The sequence below is a fragment of the Chiloscyllium punctatum genome, chromosome 24, assembly GCF_047496795.1.
Source record: "Chiloscyllium punctatum isolate Juve2018m chromosome 24, sChiPun1.3, whole genome shotgun sequence".
Lineage (NCBI taxonomy): Eukaryota > Metazoa > Chordata > Chondrichthyes > Orectolobiformes > Hemiscylliidae > Chiloscyllium > Chiloscyllium punctatum.
In genome coordinates this window covers 70,561,609-70,583,208 of record NC_092762.1, presented here as the reverse complement: position 1 = coordinate 70,583,208, position 21,600 = coordinate 70,561,609, and the positions used below count along the sequence as shown (strand labels likewise).

At 40.2% G+C, this 21,600-nt stretch overlaps 1 protein-coding gene across 3 annotated transcripts in view; it reads right to left on the bottom strand.

Moving 5' to 3' along the window:
- Nucleotides 1-17,498, bottom strand: part of LOC140494681 (rho GTPase-activating protein 45-like) — a 174,865-nt gene extending 157,367 nt beyond the window's left edge. The window contains exons 1-2 of one of the 3 annotated variants that reach the window (XM_072594149.1): nt 17,174-17,498; nt 6,593-6,935 (exon numbers count right to left, since the gene is read on the bottom strand). In XM_072594149.1, coding sequence (XP_072450250.1) covers nt 6,593-6,935; nt 17,174-17,263 — 433 coding nt within the window. In that variant the 5' untranslated portion in view covers nt 17,264-17,498. Of the gene's footprint in view, nt 1-6,592; nt 6,936-16,746; nt 17,096-17,173 lie in introns of those variants that run through there. The other 2 variants (XM_072594147.1, XM_072594148.1) reach the window with 2 other exon arrangements.
- Nucleotides 17,499-21,600: the final 4,102 nt, after the last annotated feature.

The following is a 21,600-nucleotide window of genomic DNA, read 5'->3' as shown; positions in this document are numbered from 1 at the left end:
AGTATTTACCTCATCTATTGTTCTTTACTGTTGCAATATTACATACCCATTCCACTGCAAGGAAGGGGCAGTTTGGAAGATGTGAAAGACCGGTCAATTTAAGTTTCTCAACAAACCTAATATTTAGTTCCACTGATTGAAGCTCTGAAAGACTATTTTGTTTGCATATAATGTGCCGGAGGCTGGTTGGGATGGGTCAGTCAGCTGGCACAAGAGTAACAAACAAGGATCCTTGCCTACTCTGGTTTTAGTCTCTGGACAGGATTCCAAATTGCAGTGAAGTGGTGGATCATTTCAATTATTGGAATTCACTCCACACACCTTCAAGGGCCCTTTTAGTGACACTAGCCTCATGCTAAATTATAAAGAATATTGACCACAGCCATTTTGCTTAATGTGACCCTGGGAAGTTCAGGAACAAAGTTTACAAGAACTCAGTATTCTTTACTTAAACTGGAAATTGAAATCTGGATTACAGTTAGGTTTTTATAACTTGAAGCAAAAATGGAACAGTGTGGTATTCTTTTGCCGAAACTGAATTTGATACTAGTACAGCGGCGACACTAGGTCTCTTTTGAAAAATATTATAATTTTTTAAAATGCCCAGCAACAGCATTTGGATTGTTTTAAAGTAACACCCTGACACAGATCTGGGGGAGAGCAAGCAGTTCGGACTCAGACCTTCCAGTCTCCCAGAAAATGAAAGCAGTTTCTCTCCCGGGGATGGGTAATGTATGAATATTCAAAGACTTGCAAAAAGAAAGAATCTTCTAACTCAAGCCAAGAGATAGGTCCAAGTGACCAGCTGCTGACTTGAGTACTGCCACAGTGGGCGACAATATGAGAGCACTGTCAAAAATCAAAATGCTGAGACAAAGTCACATTATTCTACCACTTCTGCATTGCACTCAATTCCAGAGATTTTGTACCTTTTTGCCAGAAATTTTGGAAGCATACATTTATCAGAATTCAGTTGGACAGACTCTCAAATACTAAATTAATGAGTCAAAATCTATATAGATTCTAATTATGTCGTGGATTATTTTTCATTATTAGCTCCTATAAATCATGCCATCAAATTTAAAGCAGAAAATTACTCTGCAACATAGAGTATTAATTATTCTTATAATCAAATGGAAGTAGTGATGATTCTTGTTGAAATTAACTACATGCTATAAATCCTAATATATTTGTCTTCGCCTAGCTACAGACAGAAACAACTAAAGTATCAGCCTGGACTTGTTTGAAGTCTGCAACTATTTAATTAATGACCTGAAACAGGATATTAATTTCAGTATATTAGTAACATAACTTATGCTTAATGAAATGATAATTAAAGACCTGGTTACCTGAATGCCCTGAAAGTTAAAAGCAGTTAGAAATCTAAACATTCTCAGAATCACAGAATTGTTACTTTGCAGAAGGTGGCCATTTGGTTACTTGTGTCTACAGCATCTCTCTGAAGAATAAATTAATCGTGCAATTCTTCCACCCTCTCGCTGTAACATTCTCCCTTTTCAGCTGAGGCTGAATGCTCTTTTGAACCTTTCAACTGAACCTGCCTCCAGTGGAGTCTCAGCCAGTGCATTCCGAAACTTAACCACTCGCTGCCTGAGAAAGCTTTTCCTCATGCTGCTTCTGTTTTATTTAAACCAAAAGACCAAAACATACAGGAACAGAATTGCAGCATAGTACAGTAAGAGGGGATCTGATTGAGACGTATAAGATTATTAAAGGATTGGACACTCTGGAGGCAGGAAGCATGTTTCTGCTGATGGGTGAGTCCCGAACCGGAGGACACAGTTTAAAAATAAGGGGCATTGCCATTTAGAACAGAGTTGAGGAGAAACTTCTTCACCCAGAGAGTGGTGAGTGTGTGGAATGCTCTGTCTCAGAGGGCTGTGGAGGCCAAGTCTCTGGATACTTTCAAGAAAGAGTTGGATAGAGCTCTTAAGGATAGTGGACTCAAGGGTTATGGAGATAAGGCAGGAACAGGATACTGATTGAGGATGATCATCCATGATCATAATGAATGGTGGTGCTGGCTCGAAGAGCAGAATGGCCTACTCCTGCACCTATTGTCTATTGTTTATTGAATCGGAAGAATCTGAAACGTTGACTTCTCCACTTCCTGATGCTGCCTGGCTTGCTGTGTTCTTCCAGCCTCCTGCTTGTCCAAGTCCTCCTGCAGCCTTCCCACTTACTCAAAACTACCTAACTTTGCGAGTTGTTTTAAACAGGATATTCCAGGAAAAATGCCACCTGACAAATCACTTTGTTTTCAATAAAACAGAATTTATTAACAAGATTACTGAATGAAACAAACAAAAAAGAACAGAATGCAGAATAGCTTAACCCATCCGAAAACACAATAGGTCATCCCAACGTAATGATGCTGTTCCCAATACTGCCGACAATCCCCATAAACACTCTTTGGCACAAAAGGAAAAATCAAACACAGGGTCTTGCACCTAACAGCATGGGCCCTTGTCTTATTTAGCAGCCTCCTGTGTGGCACCTTGTCAAAGGCCTTCTGGAAACCCAAATAGATCATGCCACTGGCTCTCCTTTGTCTAACTTGCCCGTTACCTCCTCAAACAATTCTAACAGATTTGTCAGACCTCCTCTTGACAAAGCTGTGCTGACTCAGTCCTATTTTACTATGCATTTCCAAGTACTCTGCAACCTCATCCTTAAATGAGGGCAGCACGGTGGCTCAGTGGTTAGCACTGCTGCCTCACAGCACCAGGGACCCAGGTTCGATACCATCCTGCGGCGACTGTCTGCATGGAATTTGCACATTCTCCTCATGTCTGCATCGGTTTCCTCCGTGTGCTCCGGCCTCCTCCCACAATCCAAAGATGTGCAGGTTAGATCAATTGGCCATGCTAAATTGACCATAATGTTCAGGGATGTGTAGGTTAGGAACATTAGTCAGGAGAAATATAAATACAATAGGGGAATGAATTTGGGTGAGTTACTCTTCGGAGAGTTGGTGTGGACTTGTTGGGCCAAATGGCCTGTTTCCACACTGTCGGACTTCTATGATCTCTGACTAAAGACTCTAAAATCTTACCAACAACTGAGGTCAGGATAACCAGCCTATAGTTTCCAGTCTCTGTCTCCCTGCGTCTTAAACAGGAGCATTACATTAACCATTTTCCAGTTCTCTGGGGCCCTCTGTGATACCAATGATTCCTGAAAGATCACCACATAATCTCCTTCAGAACCTTCAGGTGTAAGCCATCCCAGGTCAGTTGATTTATCCACCTTCAGACATTTTTAGTTTGACCAGCATTTTGTCTTTAATGACGGCACTTAGACTCATCTCTGCTCCCTGACTCTCTTGTAATTCTGGTACAGTATTGGGATTTTCCACCATGTAACTGGTGCAAAGTACCTACTCAGTTCCTTCACCATTCCTTTGTTCTCCACTACTACGTCTCCAGCCTCATTTTCCAATGGCCCAATGTTCTTTCTTGCCCCTGTCTTATCTTTTATATAGCTAAAAGAAATCTTGGGATCTTCTTTTAGATTGCTAGCTCGTTTACTCTCACATTTTATCTTTGTCCCCCCCTATCGCTTTTAGTTATCCTCTACTACTTTTTAAAAGGCTTGCCAGTCCTCTGGCTTCCCACTAATCTTCACCACATTGTTTTTTCTTTTGCTATTGTGCTGTTTCTGACTTCCCTGGTCAGCCATCTTTCCCTCATCCTCCCCAATTAATCTAAGTCTGTGCCCTTTTGTTCTTGACCCTTTCATGGGGAAGACTCAGCTTCTCCCTATCAATTCTACCCAGACCCCACATGATTTTGAATACCTTTATCAAATTTCCTCTCAGCCTTCTTTATCTCCAAGTAAAAAAAGAGTTCTAACTTCTGCCAAAAATCTTCACCACTCAAAGTTCCTCATTCCATTCTCATTAAATCTTTTCTGCACTCTCTCCAATGCCTTCACATTCTTCCTAAAATACAGAGCTTAAAACTAGATACAACACTCCAGCTGAGGTTTAACTGTTGTCTTATACAAATTCAATATAATCTCTCTGCTATAGTACTGTGCATCTATTAGCAAAACCTATAGTACTGTATGCTTGATGGTAAAATTGCACAATTCATTTTCTGAATGCACACAAATGTCTATTTCATATGTTTCTTAAGTAGAATTTAATATATATATACCTAGCACCATGCTCTAATACAATTTGTAGGAAATGAAGTAGAGAAACAAGCAAATGTTAACTTTTTCTGGGCCTTATGTCAACATTTCACTGAATTTACAAAATCTGCATGAATGGGGAAACTATACGGAACATTTCAGTTATACCCAGCAGGCTTTGTACTCAGAGGCACTGCATTATGCCAGTGTCTACCATATACCACAATTAATTGAGAACTATTAACCTATGACAAACGGATTCTGTTACTTTGTGTCAGCACTGAGTCAATGAGTTGAAATGGCATTACAAAAGAGCATGCTGTCTCAGCATTAAGTACAAGATCGACAGTTGCTTTATGACAAAACAGCACATTATCTAAAGAAAGATCTACTGGAATTCGAGGCAGTCCAGAGAAGGTTCACTGGACTTATTCTGGGTTGTGGTGGGACTGTTTTATGAGGGCGGGTTTTGGCTTGTGCTCATTATAAAAATATAGGAGTGCAGAAGAATGAAAGGTGACCTTATTGATATGTATAGGGTTTGGAGGGCTTCACAGGTTAGATGCAGAGAGGTTGTTTCTCCTTGTGGGGAAGTCTAGAACCATAGAGTAAGTACTTCCTACCTCAAGTTTGAGGTGAGGAGAAATGTCTTTTCTCAGACAGTTGTGAATCTGTGGAGTTCATTAACACAGAAGGCTGTAAAGGTTGGGTCATTAAGTATATCCAAGGCAAAGGTCGACACATTTTTAATCAGTCAGGGAATCAAAAGGTTACAGGGAAAAACAGGAAAGTAGAGTTGAGGATATTCAGATCAGCCATGATATCATGGAACAGTAAAATAGATAAATAAACTGAATGGCCTACTCTTGCTCCTACTTCTTATGGTCTTATAGCAGCAACTAGATTGACTAGCTTGTCCATCTAAGAATGTTTGGAGAAGGGAGAGATTTAAATTAACCACAACTTCTACTCGAGTAAGTAAATGAGTAATGAGCAGAAGTTTGGGAGTGACGTCAATGCAGAAATAAAGAAGCATTTGAAAGTGATTTCATTACATTCAGTTTTGAGATTTAGTAAATCCTCCTGGGGCATTGGTCTCAAGGTATCACTACTCTCGACCTATTGTAGCCTTCATTTTAAATGCAGATAAAAACAATGACTGTAGAAGCTGGAAACCAGATTCTGGATTAGTGGTGCTGGAAGAGCACAGCAGTTCAGGTAGCATCCGAGGAGCAACAAAAATCGACTTTTCGGGCAAAAGCCCTTCATCAGGAATAAAGGGCTTTTGCCCGAAACGTCGATTTTGCTGCTCCTCGGATGCTGCCTGAACTGCTGTGCTCTTCATTTTAAATGCAGCCCACTGCATTTCATTTTCAAATTTCAAAATGTTACCATAACTCCAGAATACATTTCAGCTAAATATTATGGAAATTACATTAGGAGATTTCAACTGGAATAAGACCTGATTGATTTTCCTCCTTGATCTCTTGCCAAGATGGTCAGTCAAGGATAGAAGCAAATTGAAGCCTGATTCAGGGTAAGGAAACTATGTTCCCCACCCTCTCTGGTCACCAATGCTGCCCCCCACCCCACCCCCCCAGTATCTTCATTCAAGTGCAGTGAGATTCTGAATTTATTAGGTTTCAAAACCTTCCAAAACTAAATCCCATTTTTGCATCATGATTCCCTTCAGTACTACGGGTTTGCATTTTTTTTCTAATCAAATTACTTCATGAATTATGTTTTTATCTTCAATCCCAATGCTACAAGTGGCCAAACAGAGTAGTTGGATGGCATTTGTATGAATGCAGGAGGCACAAATGGCAAAAGAGGAAACAAAATGGGAAAGAAATTGAAAATGATAGATAATGTAAACAAGATGAAAATGCATAATTGTGACTTTCTTTTTAAATCAGTTTTTAGATAGCCCTGCAACACCATTGGGTGTGGAGAGAAGTACTCATTCAATCACATCAAAATCTACATATTATAAACATAAAGCATGTTAGTATTATTCAATATGACTACTTCACACCAGTTAATGATTATGCACTAAGTAGAATGCATTCTAGACGTTTGGTTGATGAAACAGAGTATCAGAGTAATCTTGTGAAATCCAAGGCTGGTTTCAATGGAAACTTAAACAGTGAAACGTGTTTAACAAGTGATTGTACAGATATTGCTGATTTACATTATCTCCCAGAATCAATATTACTCGCAATGCCTTCATAAAGATCATGGACTGAGTCCAGCAAATTGGCAATTTGTTTACTTCATCCCCAGATGCTGAGCACTGACATTTTTCTTGTTTAAAATTCCACATTTTATTAAGTTGTTGAAAGTGCTCTTCTGTGCTAGAATGTTGGCTTATCTTCAGCTTCCATTCACTAACATTACATGTCATTATTACAATTTCTGAAAAATCTCCACTTACCTTCCAACACAATATCCTTCAGCTTCTCCACTGATTCAGCAAACCTTGCCACATCAAATAGCAACTGTGTGATCTCTTCCACTTCAGGTCCCTCATAGCCTTCTGAATTGGTACTGGATGCAGGAGAGGCTTTATACCCTTTACTGTATCCCCATGTTCCAGAGGTTGCTACTGAGAAACCAGCAGCGCTGGAGTGTCTGCTCAGGGTGGTTGGCCTTTTGAGAGTATTGACAGCACTCGGGCTGCTACTCAGCTTTGTCATGGAAACATTCCCAGCAGATAATTCAGACAAGCTGCCAGTCTGCAAGGCAGGTATCTCAACAGCATCTTTACGAGGCAGCTCCTAAAAATGGAATAGGAAAAGATTACAAACAATGATAACTGAAAGACTGGAGATCATTAAGTATTAATGAGATTGGTTTGCAGGAGTGATTTGATGTAAACCCACACTTCCCATTCTGAATTCCTCTCTTGATTTGGAAAGCTCGTTGCTACAGTTTTCCATCCACACTTCCTTTGTGTGCGACTTCCATCGCTACATCCCTGCTCACCTTATGGCAAAACACTAAGCATTCACTGTTTAAACATGTAATTTATTGACTTAAACAAATGCACAATTATGGTTCCCATGTTTCCGGCAGCTCAACAATTGAAGATGTATTCCATCTCCATGCTGTGTGGAGACATGATAAAGTCTCAGAATGCCAATGACTCCTATAATGGTGCCATCTACCATTTATATTGGCTATGGTCGCTCAGGCTCAGTAGCCCTCATATTAATGTTGCTTGCTTCTAATTCATATTATAAGCAACACAGCTTCCACAGTGCTGGGAGCCAGAACCATGAATAGAAGTAGTCTTGTAAATCATATAGACTTCATAAGAATTCCCTCTTTCTGGTGAAATTATTGGAAATAACTGAACTAACAATAGACTTAGAAATATCTACAATAAAGCATATTCTTAAATCTGATTATTACATAATATGTTTTTCCTTTCAACTCTTTCTTAACCCTGAAATACAATGTCAACCAATGTACACAAATCAGTTCATAACTCTAATATCTATAAAACATAACGGGTGGATTAAAATCGTCGAGTTGTCAAGCTCATTTCTTCCACATATCATGACAGTCCATCACCATGATTAGTTTGGCAACAGGCACTTTAAGATCATGCCATTTCATTTTCACAGTTTTCTGCCATACTCAAAGACCATGTACAAATTGTTCTATCACAGACTTGATGCAGTTCAGTTGAGCTCCAGGTGAAATATCGTACTGGTATTCTCCCCTTCTGGGGCTAAGTCAAACAAAATTCCAGACATGCAGCTAACCTTCTGGCAGGGATCGCATGAATGCTTAGTGCTTCAGAAGCCACCACTTTCAATCAATTATCTCGATCTGCATTTTTCCTGTAGTCCCCAATCCTGTCCCGGGAAAATACTTATCCAACTCGTTCTCAGGAACTTGACATTAAATATTTTAATTGGTGCTAAACATTCCGCATTTTTATTATTCTGAGGAAAAACAAAACCAATTTCTCTTTCTTCTGACAATACTCAGGATCATACCTAAATCTACTGAAAAAACAAGAATCAAACGTCATACGGCGGCACAGTGGCACAGTGGTTAGCATTGCTGCCTCACGGCGCCAGAGACCTGGGTTCAATTCCCGCCTCAGGCGACTGACTGTGTGGAGTTTGCACGTTCTCCTCATGTCTGCGTGGGTTTCCTCCGGGTGCTCCAGTTTCCTACCACAGTCCAAAGATGTGCAGGCCAGGTGAATTGGCCATGCTAAATTGCCCGTAGTGTTAGGTAAGGAGTATGGGTGGGTTGCGCTTTGGTGGGTCGATGTGGACTTGTTGGGCCGAAGGGCCTGTTTCCACACTGTAATGTAATCTAATCTCTCTTTAGCGATTGGGGAAAAATAATGTCAACTAAGAGCGAAACCAACAAGGAACAGAACACAACTAATTCTGATCAGAGATGCCCCTAATTCCTATTCTAAAGCCAAAGTAGTGACGCAGCTTTCTTGGTTTATATGCACATACGCAGTATTTAATTTTTTTTTAAAGACTAGCTTATTCATCTGACCATGCCTAGGTAATGGGCATTGCCATCTGTTTCCATGTGCTTTATGGATGGATTATGAATTTTTGATTGATATTTGTATGCATTTCTTAGCCAACATTTTTCAAATGTTTACATCCACCTTCAAAAATGGAGGCTGAGAGCAAAGATGAAGGAAAATACCAAAAGGATTTAAAATTTATTTTCAAAGAAAAATTTTTAGTGTATAAAGATTAGGCTAGACTAAATGTCATACAGTAATAGTAGAAATCAGCTTGGCTGGTGAATTGGCCTACCCTTAAATAATAAAAATTGGAAACAAAACATGGAGAAGGGAAGACAGATGTAGAACCGTTTATTTTTAATTAAAATTTTCTTTGTGATTATTTTGGTCACTGAGGTTTAGTATTAAAATAATAAAGTTACTCCTGCATACCAGTAGCTTCAGAATTGCATATTAAAGTTACAACACCACATTGTGTGTGAAACGCATATATCTTTTAAAAAAAAGCAGTGGAGAGAAATTGGACCTTTGTTGGAAGTGCCATCAGATAACAGGTTAAACGTTGGCAGCCCAAACTACATTGTCAGTTTCAGCAAAACAGTTTACCAACAGGCAGCCAGCTCACAGGCTTTTTTTTCCAAAATATAAACAACAACTGAATTTAATTGGGATCTTTACTTGATAGAAAGATAAACTGGCAACTGATAACCACAGAGGCTAAGGGCAGAGCCACTGCAGATCCTATTGGATATAAAACATCAGGCAGTGCAGGTGCTGTTTAATGTTATGTTCCTGAGTTTGCACTAACATAATAAAACCTGTTTTGAATATCATTAATAAGACATACATTTTTACAGAAGCTCAGCTGGAGAAATTGCAACAGTACATTGTTGTGAAAAGGGCTAAGTATTGTTACATGACTTAACTTGCATATTGATGTTATTAAATTAAGCAACACAAACTTACAATATCATATTAACCCCAGCGAGCAAATGTATCTAATCATTATGTGTTTTGTCCCTCCCTATTCTGTCAGCATTGAAGCTAATTTGTTGCCCCTCATTATTCCCTTAATGAAGATCAGCTAACACAACAGTGAATGACTAACTTGGATGCTGCCTGGCCTATATGACTCAGAACCCCAGCAAATGGTTCTTTTAGCCACCGAACCATTGGAGAGTTGTAGATTCCAACTTCTGATAGATTATGTATTTAATGTTAGACCCAGTTACATTTCACCATAAACTCTCTCATTACCGTGTGGGCTCTGTCTTTTTGAATTTTCATCCTCATGTGGGTTGGCAGTTGTGGTCATGTTTTTCACATCTCCACAGCTGTAATGTTGCAATGGCTTACTGACGGTTTCCTCGACTGTTCCCTTTTTCAAAAGTGTAGAAAAATATTCTAATATATAACTTTTGAACATTAACAGAGACATAAGAGTTTTGGCAGCCTAATTTTTGGTTCCTGGAAATACCAGTGGTATCTTCATGACATTAGACATTATTGTCTGAAACACAATGTTTTGTCCCGTCTATGACAATGAATTTTCCTACCCACATCCCGACTACATCAGCACCAAGTGCCATGTTTGCCTCAAATATTGGCATAGGATGCATATTTCACCAAAGGGTGTTCATTGTCTTCCTACTGTCCATAAGTATATACCATGGTTATGTAAATTAATGGTTTATAATTCTGATATACATTGAATATTGATGCTTAAAGAAGTTTCATATAAGCACACGATGATAACATTTGCCCCATGAATGAACTTTTCTCCCTTTTGCTTTTCTGGCATTATTTCTCCCCTGGACAATTCAGTCTATGTGAATTTCCTAGCTTCTTTAGCACTGAACTTATCAGACTTTAATGTGTCATTCAAATTTACATCCATGAATTAGAAGTTTGCTGATCTTTATCCAACAACATGAGGGTCAATCACAAATACACCTACCGAAACAAATCAGCCAAATGTCTCTTTTCTGTGTTTGTCATGATTAACTTAGTTATTTGCTTTGTCAGTACAGGAAACTGTTATCTATCTCAAGCTAAGCAGAATTTAAATACATTTTCTGATTTTTGAAGAAAGAAACTACTGATTATTTATGGAAAGCATTTATTTCAGAGAATGTTGGAGCAAATTATTGCAGGTGCTGGAATCTCTACTGAAAACAACAAATGCTGGAGATCACAGTGGGTCAGGCAGCATAGAGTGAGAGCAAGCTAACTCTCCAGAGTCATCTGGACTCAAAACGACAGCTTGCTTACACTCCATGGATGCTGCCTGACCCAGCATTTGTTATTTCAGAGGACGGTTCTATTTGCAAGGCCTAAATCCATTTCACATCTAAAGAGAATAAAGTTTCATATCACAGCAAGAGTGAAAATATGAATCACTTACAACAGTAATTCCTAAGAATATATTTTTGTTGGAAAATTTCACTCCTCTTTCAATGTAATTTCTTTGTCAACTCTTGATAAGGAAACAGAGAAGTGGCAAATAGCTCATACTCATAAAATGTGTCAACCATGCTTCGATGCGATGTGGGTTTATCAGACCTTGTAGGCATGACAGATCTCAGCTTCCTGTCTCAGTGCATCTTGAAGTAACATTGCCTTTTTGTACTTAACTTTATTGCACATTTTAACAGAGATCACAAAAAATACTGCTGGGAATCATTACATAAATGTCAACCTCGAAAACTTGCCACAGCTCCAAAAAAAATACACATCCTTAAAACATTAACAAATAAAAGATCAGTTCTTTTTATGAGCTGCAAAAGGTAATGACAAGTTACTACTTTGGTGCTGCAATTAAGGCTAGAGGAATAGCCAATGTTCCTTCACTTTTTGAGGAAAAATAAACATGATATGAAAGTATGAAGAAGTAAGGCTCACATATTGAAGGTTCTAAATTAGCAATGCACATCTGAAGGAGGAACCAGGAGGTAAGTGCTCACAAAGTTTGAAGGGAGGAATTTTGGTGTCTCTTTCAGTTGCTGACGAATTTCCACAATGATATCATCAGCCGAAACACTCCCTGAAACACTACAGTCCATTTTTAACAAAATGCATTAAAGAATGGCAGCTCAGAGAATCATTAAGGAGCTGACTGCCAATTAAGTTGTTTGTTAGACCTCATTAACAAAGCTACATGATATTTGCTGTATAACACTTCAACTGAGACCTTTTGTCAATAGTGACCAGCTGATTGCGAGTAAATAATAATTGCTGAGAGTTCCTCATCTTACATCTAGGCAAATTACCTTTGACTTTTCATTTGCTGCTGGAAGTTTAAAGCTGGGTTTTGAAATCACTGGCTGCTATTTTGGGACATTTTGTTTGAGGCTATAGCATTTTATTAATGTTTATCCTGAAAATTCTCTGAGGATTTCACCCAGAATCACTGAGATAGTGAGTGATTGGTCATGGAAAACTTGCAGGTGGAGCCCTGTGCTTGATAGACAGAACGGGAGGTGAATACATGACCAGGTAGAGCAATAACAACTGCTTCAGCAAAATGGAATAGGAGAGATGTAAGGTGAAGTGAGCTCATCCCTAAGGAATATCCCTCCTTCTGTTGCCTTCTATGGGTGTTTTCTCACTCTCTCTTGGCGCTATCCCAAAACCTGCTTATGCATGTCAAGTAGTACATAATACCTTCAGTGTAAGTGGGTGAGTGATGCCCATTGTAACCATGTCATGAAAACTGCAATTAAATTGACAGTTCTCAACCTACAGGTGTTTGCTCACATCCTTGCCATTCCAAATGACCAAAATTGTGCATTAGTCCTGGATTTAATATGTATCTTGTTTGTATATCATACATTTAGTACTTGTTTTTAGATTTCCTCCAAATTAACTCCTGAATTTTGATTTTAAAATTGTAGTGTGATTAATTTGAAACATTTAGTCGCCTTTCAACTGAAACTGAAAACAAAGTAACAGTTACAATGTAAAAGACAATCCAGATTATCTCAAATGTTCTCTTTTTCTTCCCCCAGATTCAAATTGCCCAACTGGCTCAGTTCCTGGAGGCACTCTACGCTATCCAAATCCAATATCTCTTGTCAATCACATTCTGATGCTCTCCTTCCAGTACATGCTGGCATTCTCATTATCTTTTCTCTCTCAATTCCTGAAGATACTCTCCCTCCTAAACTCCTAAAGTGTTGCTTCCAGCTTCACTATGTAGCCACTAGTCCCAAGCCCCATTCCTGGTGTCAAACCTTCTCTCCAATTTTCTATTCCATCTTCCTTTCTCTAGTATTTTCTCTCTTATCCAACTTCTCTATTGTTTTTGTCTTCATTATCCTCTCTACCCATCTCCTTCCTTGCTGCTTCAGCATTTCATTAGAATTTGTTTTCCTTCTTCAACTCTTTATTGCCACAGATTTTCCTTCTCTCTGTACCACTGACCCAAGTCCTACTGCAGAGGAGAGGAATTTTCAGCACGAAGCTTTGTCCTGTTCGTTGGATGCTGCCTGAACTGCTGTGCTCTTCCAGCACCACTAATCCAGTATTTGTCCTGTTCATGTTGGAATTCTCTAACATGGCAAGATTCTCTTGATTAACAGGAAATGAGAAACAGTACTGAAGACAGTAAGCTTGTATAAAAGCTGCACAGGGTTCCCAAGCCAGTCTGAGCCCTGAGGAGCTCTAGCTTCACTTGCTGGTTCTTGGTAATTATTGTCTAGTCAAGTGTAGGGGTCCCGAGCTGATCATTTGCATAGAACCCCAGCAAGGCAAACACTGAGCCTGCTTCTTGTTTTGCAGGCTGCACTTTTGTTTAGTTTATTCTCAGGATGAAAGCCCTGTTCTTAATTGCTGTGTGAAGATGATAGTGAGCCACTTTCTTGAACCATGGCAGTTCAGGGTGGGGGGATCGGGTAGGTGCACTCAATGCGGCTGGGGAGGGAGTTCCACAATTTTAGCCCAGTGACAGGGAAGGGACAGTGATATATTTGCAAGTCAGGATGGTGTGTGGCACGGAGGAGAATTTGCAGGTGGTGGTTCAATGCATCTGTAGCTATCAGCCTTTAAGGTGCCAGTCACTGATATGGAAGGTGCCTACAAAAGAGCTCATGTCACCTAGTTACAGATGAACTATTCAAGGGAGGTGAAACTAAGATGGTAGTTTCTCATTCCCTCACACAGTACACTAAAAGCCTAGCTAAGAACTCTGAGATATATATAAAAAGACCTGGGAAAGACAGCAACAACTGTGGTTTTAAGATACTTTTTTGCCGCCACCCCCATTTTCCTGCTCTTTCCATGATCTACAAATGGCAGCAGTTTTCTCTAACTAGTAACTACACAGTGGTTGTTGGTTGTCTGTTTGGTGATGAAGGGTTTCAGAAATGCCCAATCCTATTCTTAGGCTGTGTTGGGGTGACAATATTTTCCAATCAACTTGTTCAGATGTTTTTATACACTTCTGTTTCATACCCACCTTGTCCAGACCTCTGGACAGTTTTTATTTTAAACCACAATCAAATCACCCATGTTACTAATTAAAAGAATCAACAAGTATTACCTACCAGGAGCAGTGCAACAGTAACATCACAGGGGATGGAAGGGAAAGGGAGAGGAAGATCCTGACCTTGTGTGATCACCATTCATTCACTTCCCAACAGGATTCACATAATGGTGATCAAGAGCTCGAGCCATGACTAATCTTCCCTCTTTGTAAAAAAATTCTCACTGATATACATAAAGGAAATTGATTCAAAGACACCTTTAATGTCCCAACATGTGCACCAGTTCTTATAGAGTCACTTCCTCTGGCAGCTCATTCCATACACATACCACCCTCTGAATGAAAAAGTTGCCCCTTAGGTCTCTTTTATATCTTTCCCCTCTCACCCTAAACCTATGCCCTCTAGTTCTTGATTACATGAGGATTGTGTTTGCTATTTGTGTTACTTTGGGGGGTTTTTAATATCCATTGACCTTTTACATTTCTACGTATCTACAAAATGTCTGGTATCTTTGACGTTCAACATCAATCTTAAATTCTATTAACAGAGATATTCAAGTTGCTTCTGATCATAATTGGGGGTGGGATATTGAAATGTTAGTGCTGTGGTATTTTGGGCATCAAGCATCAACTTTAAACCAATATGGTATGGAGTAGCACCATGAGACACTAATATTCTTATATTCTAGAATCTCTACAATGTGGAAGCAGGCCAATCGGCCTATCAATCCACATTCAAGAGCATCCCTTCCAGACCCCCCCCAATATAGCAGGTAGTTATGTGGGTTACAGGGGATGATTGATTAATTGACTGGGTTGCTGAGGGGGTTGACAGGAACAGTAGCTCTTGTGGCACAGTGGTAGTGTCCCTACCTCTGAGTAAGGAAGCCTGGGTACAAGTCCCACCTTCTCCAGGGGTGTGTAATAACATTTTCATTAACAGGACTATTAGAAAATGTAATCCTAGGTGGGCACTATAGGCGCTAGAGTTTAACATCTCCCTAACCAACACTGTTTTGATTTAGTCTGTCTCTTGTTTGCCTACCTTAGTTTTGTCAAATTTGCACTGATGGGCAGTGCTTGTTAGTTGCTAGTTGTTTAGCAATTTCATTGGGTGATGGGTCTTAAAAAATAAGACATGATCCTATCTAAATGTCACCATCCCTTAGACCAGAGATGTAAAAGTGAAAGTTGATCTACAGTCTGACTTCCTCCTGGTCAGTGTTCATTCCCTGTGGTACTGTCCCTACCTAGGGGCTAGATTATCTGTGTTCAAGTGCCACCACTTACCCTGGAGGCATGTCATAATGTGACTGAAAATACTTTTTCCTAAATCAACTTGATCAGGGATGTTATAATACATCTCTGCAGCAGATGGAACTTGAACCTAGAAAACCTTGCTCAGAGGCTGGGATACTACCTTCTACCTTCCCCCACCCACTCCCCAAATAGGTGGGTTTACATATAGCTACAATCTGATTTCAACAATCCAACAAGACAGGAATGTAAAGTTAAGCAAATTCCTACTAGCAGGGCACCTTACTGCTGAGTTCCTGGAACAGCACTGAATTCCCCTTTAGACTTATTTGATAAAATGAGGATTCTGGATTAGTGGTGCTGGAAGAGCTTAGCAGTTCAGGCAGCATCCAAGGAGCAGTGAAATCAATGTTTTGGGCAAAAGCCCTTCATCAGGAATAAAGGCAGTGATAAAATGAGGACTCTTTCAATTCAATAGAATAAAACAAGACATAAATCTGCTTATACAAATGATAATTCTCTTGTCAAATTTCTAATATCTTTTGTTAACACATATTTAGACCATGGGTATATGGGGAGATGGCATAGTCCATATCTTGGCTTGGTTTCCTTCCCTTCTCATAAATACTATACAGTATATCATAACAGCTTAAAGAAATAAATATGCAGTGTATGATAAGCAGAGGCTCCTACAGATCCCATTTACTACCCGAAGAGAGACATTTTAAAAACATAAAAGTTCATATTATTACAACGTTCAAATATCTAAATTTCATTTTAATTACACTTTAGAAGCCTATATAAAATATAAAGCTAGATATACTACACCCACACCCTTGTATTTGCAACCCTCGCTATCTAGACAGCATGCTGATTAAACACCAAAACCAAATTTTCAAAATACTCCTGATGAACAGACTGCACCTACAGTCCCTTGCCCGGTGCTATTCAATTAAACGCTACGGTGGTCGGTCAATGCCAGATGCTACGTGCCATTGGTTGCTGGTGGTGTCTGAAGCATCATCTGATGGGACTGTCTGGAAATCTGTGCCGGTGCCTAACTCTCAGGCAGTGCCACCACAGACAAGGACGCCAGCACCAAAGTTTTGAGTCACCTCCGGTGCAACCCAGTAATGGTAGTAACCGTGAGCAGAACCGTAGGGAAGTGTGACTGACTGCCAAGTCAAAGCGGCTCCGCATTTGGATCGGATGCTGCAGGACTTCAATCCAAGTTACAGAGTTAACGTCAGTATTTATGACGGACTTGTCAGAGCGGGCTGAGGAAGCAATGTTACTGTAAATACAAATAAACTTATCTCCCCAACATTCTTCTACCTACCGTAAGCCATACCTTTGGGCGATTGGGTAACACGTCCAGGCCAGTTTTTGATTTCGTTTTCTTGCCCCTCAGTGTTATCGTGTAGGGACTGTAACTACTTTTCCCCGTGCTTCGCTTGCTCAGCATCCTTGTCTCAGGCTTGTCACAATCATATGTTACAGATACACGTTCAGGTATCTCAGTAAGATCACTTCGTCTCTCTCACACGCGGTTAAATGAACACCAGTGGAGTCTTAACTATTTCAGTCGCGTTACTGTTGGTCAGGACCTGGGTTAAGCCTGTCATCAATTCATGACTTTCCGCTCAGAACCTGCCTTCCCCCTTGACAGCTAAATCTGCAAACGCTGTATATTTTGCAACCACCCCGAAGATCATTTAAATACATGCTTTTGTAGCAGAGAGAGAGAGAGGATGCTTGCGACTTACAGATGTGCTGTGCGGCACAGGACTTCCTGTTCTGTTCTTCTTAGATATTGAAGGCGTTTTCATCAATTCCCTTTTCTTGCGAGAAAACATTTTCTTCGCCACCAGCGATTGCGCGCGGTCTCTCCCTTCTTCCCCTCCCCAAAAAAAAAAGTTTTCTCTAAAAAAAGAACTGGAAGACAACTAGATAATCAGTGCCCGCCCTCCCGCTGTCTCCGGACGATCCGAGGTAGCACAGCCCTTCTGGCCGCTCGTTTTACTCCATCTGAAACCACAGTGAACTCTCAACGTGCGCAGAGAGAGAGAGAGAGAGACAGACAGTGAGAGAGCAGCTGGTGACAGTAACCACATTCCGTTACTTTGTTCTCTCCGCTCTGAGCAGCCATGTGACACCCGTCTACTCATCTCATTGGCTTCCAAACTGAAACATGTTGCATTTCGCTACATTACTCCACCTCAACGTTAGCTGATTCAGGTATCGACAGAGGTCCACACCCACTCGGGAGCCCGCATTGCTCTTGTACATTGGCTGTGTGCAGGACAGTAAACATCCTCGTGTCAACGCCCAGGGAGCACTTTCGGCCCATCAAAGCCGTGCACCCTCCTTGGAAAAACTCCCCAAGAAATCCCACTCCCTTTTGAGCCCTTGTACTATTCTCCATCTAGAATGGATTTCCCGAAATCGTTTCCCAGTGTGCTGAAGGATGCCTGTGTTATGGAGGATGGTGGAATTTGAGTGCAATTTAAAAATCTAAAATTAAGGTGACGGCAATTATTGGGGGGGGGGGGGGGGTAACCCATCTTGTTCAGCAATGTCCTGTAGGGGAGAAAACTGCAGTCCATACTTGGTCTGGCCTAAATATGACTCCAGACCAAGGGGAATGTAATTGACTCTCAACTTACCCCCTCCTGGGCAATTAGACATGGACAACAAATGCTATCCAGCAAGCAATGCACATCCTGGAAATTAATAAAATCAAGTTCCAAAAATATGTTTTGAATCAGACCGTTATAACACAGCTCCAGTGCAGGTGGGACTTGAATCCAGACCTTCCAATTCAGAAGTGAGATCACAAAAACTCTCCCCAACATCTCACTGTTAAAAAATTCCTACTACACATTTTAGTGACTTGCCTCAAAAGTAATTTTACCAGGAAGTAAAGGTTGCTGGGGAAGATCCCGAGTTTGGTTCCTCAGTTTCTGTTGAGTGGGCTACCCTCAACAACCAGAATGGCAGGAGTGTTTGAACTGGTATCTTTTGGTTTGAGGTGGAGGAAAACACTACCAGGTTTCTGCTTCTGACCTGAATCCTCATCCCCTCAAACCCACAACTACTCCCTGACTCGATAGGGGGAAAAGAGTGAACCAGCCTCACTGTGATACCCACTTGTGTCAAATGTCTGACTGAAACTCACTATCCAGGCTCATACATTAAGAAAATCACTTGTGTACAGTACCAAATGACCTGTCTGTGTATAACTAGCCCAGCCCATTTCAGTGCTTTCAGGAATGGAGGGGAGAAATAGGAAAAACAAAGCCTACATACAAAAGCATAAGATCTACGTACCACATTATAGTCAGATACTGAAGATCAGAAAAACAATTTCAAAATTCCGTTGAAGTTTCTGATGTTATTTGTACATTGAGAACTCTACCATATCGTGCAATGAAAGTCAAATGTATCTTTAGTGGACTATACAATTTCATTCCTGATGAAGAGCTTTTACCTGAAACATTGACTCTCCTGCTCCTCGGATGCTGCCTGACCTGCTGTGCTTTTTGCCACACGTTTCGACTCTACAATTTCAATGTCAGATTACAGAATTACATATTGATAAATCCCAATATTGTGCAATATCCCTGTAGTTAAACTCCAATGGAAGCAGCTTGGTCTATCCAATATGGATCACATAGACTGCAATAGTTTAAGAAGGTGACTCACCGCCGCCTCCTCAAGGCAATAAATAGGCAGCAACATCCATAGTCCAGGAAATGGTCTTAGAAAATGAAACCAGTTGCAACTCAGCTGTTCCAATAAATTAAAATAATTATCCATGAACTTCACCTTTTCATGTTATAAATATTAACCGGGTGGATTGCTTTTGGATGATGTAACTGGTTCAACCAGTTTTGAATCAATGAATTGCCATAACAATTTGTTACAAAAGTGACTAGAACTTACTTAACAGCATCAGTTGGTTACACTCTCACCTCAAAGACTAATGGCTTCAAGTTCCACTTCAGGGCATTAGTGGATAATATTGACTGATGTTTTGAAGCAGAGCTCAAGTGGCTGTTGGATTGCTTAACAACATCCATCAGGTAAGCTATTAATCAAAGTTTCTTATGAATCTGAAGGGTTCCATGGCAATATTAAATCACAGAATCACAGGAGTGAAATATGGGCTAAATGAAGAGTAAAAAGTTCTCTCAGATTCTTTTTCTAGTGTTCCTCTCGCATCACCAACCCTCAGAAAAACAGATTAACTGGTCATTAATCTCATTATTGTTGGACAGTAAAATTGCCTCTGCATAAAAGTAAAATACTGCAAATGCTGAAAATAAAACCAAAACATGCTGGAGAAACTCAGGCAGCATCTGTGTAGAGAGAAGTAACATTTGGAGTCCAGTATCATCTTCAAAATTGAAAGAAAATTTGAAAATGGTGGGTTTTACCTCCTCCCTCCTCCCCGTCCAAGTCCTCAAATACACCTTATAGATAGAGTGGTGTTTTACCCATACTTCTTCCAATCTATTGCATTTACTGCCTCCGATGTGGTCTCCTTTATGTTAGTGAGACCAAGTGCCAAATGGGTAACCACTTTGTGGAACACCTCCGTTCTGTCATAGAAATGACCCTGTCTTCCAGTTGGTGTCCATTTCAAGAAGTCATCTTGCTCCCACATTAACATTCTTATCCTTGACCTACTATTGTATTCCAACAACACAAGCTGCAGGAACAACTTAGGCATTTTACACCTTCCACAACTTAATATTGAGTTCTGCGACTTGAGAGTATGATTTCTGAACTCCATCTTTCTTTTGTCACCCACCCTCCCCTGGCCGTGCCTAGTTTGTGACTTGCTTGCTTTACTCTCAGTAGTGTGGATCCATTGTTTTTCCTTTTCACTGCTTATATTTACACCTGTTTTACATAACTCTCATTCCTTTACAACTTGGTCATTCACATTGAGTGTGTTGACCATCTGTTCTACTTGCTCCCCCTCTCCTTCTATCACTTGCATAAAAATGACCATTTTCCACATCCTTTCAATTACAAAGATGAAACATACTGCATTTGGAACAGTAACTCTTTTTCTCCATCCGCAGCTGCTGTCAGACCTGCTGAGTTTGGAATTTTCTGCTTCCAGTACAATAACCTTTGTGTTTCCCCTAATAGTTAAAAAATTAATTCTAGGGATATGAGTACAGGTACCATTCTCAAGGACTGTCTCTAATTGCCCTCTAACACGTGGCAAAAAGGCATCAACAACTGAGTGACTTGCAAGACCATGTTAGAGTCAATCATATTGTTGTCAGTTTGGAGTCAAATGTAGGCCAGACCAGGTAAAGGCAACAGCTTTCTTTGTGAAAGGACATTGGTGAACCAGAGGAGTTTTATGATAATCCAAAGCATTTTAGTCCAGATTTACTAATTAATCGTTTTGAAGTTCTGCTGTGGTGAGATTGAACTGATGATGTTGAACATGAGTCCAGGTTACTGGATTACCACAGAAGGGTAACAACCCAAAATATTAAATTTAATGTGCTCTGTCCAGACTTGCTGAATATTTCCAGCATTTTTATGTGTTTATTATTGGATTATTAATCCAATAGTTCTACCACTATGTTACTGTGCCCACCATGGTGGCCATAATGACCAGTGTAATCCAGTATCTCCATTTATGCCAATGTTTGAACCTGGCATCTTCTGTTCCATAATCCAAGGATCATAGGAGAGGATTAGCATCACTAACTAAATATTGGATTGTTAGGCCACTGGAAACATTGCAGCCAGTTTATTTCAATGCTGTGACCACATCCTTTGAGTCTTGTTCCTGTCCAATTATATCCTGCTAATTTATTAGCCACCTAACCATGTTTCACATTTTAGTAAGTTTAACAAGATAGAGTCATACAGTCATAGAGATGTACAGCATGGAAACAGACCCTTTGGTCCAACTTATCCATGCCGACCAGATATCCCAACCCAATCTAGTTCCATCTGTCAGCACCCAGCCCATATCCCTCCAAACCCTGCCTATTCACATACTCCAGATGCCTTTTAAATGTTGAATTTGTACAAGCCTCCACCACTTCCTCTGGCAACTTGCTCCATAACGTATCACCCTCTGCGTGAAAACGTTGCCACTTTGGTCTCTTTTATATCTTTCCCCTCTCCCCTAAGCCTATGCCCTCTAGTTCTGTAC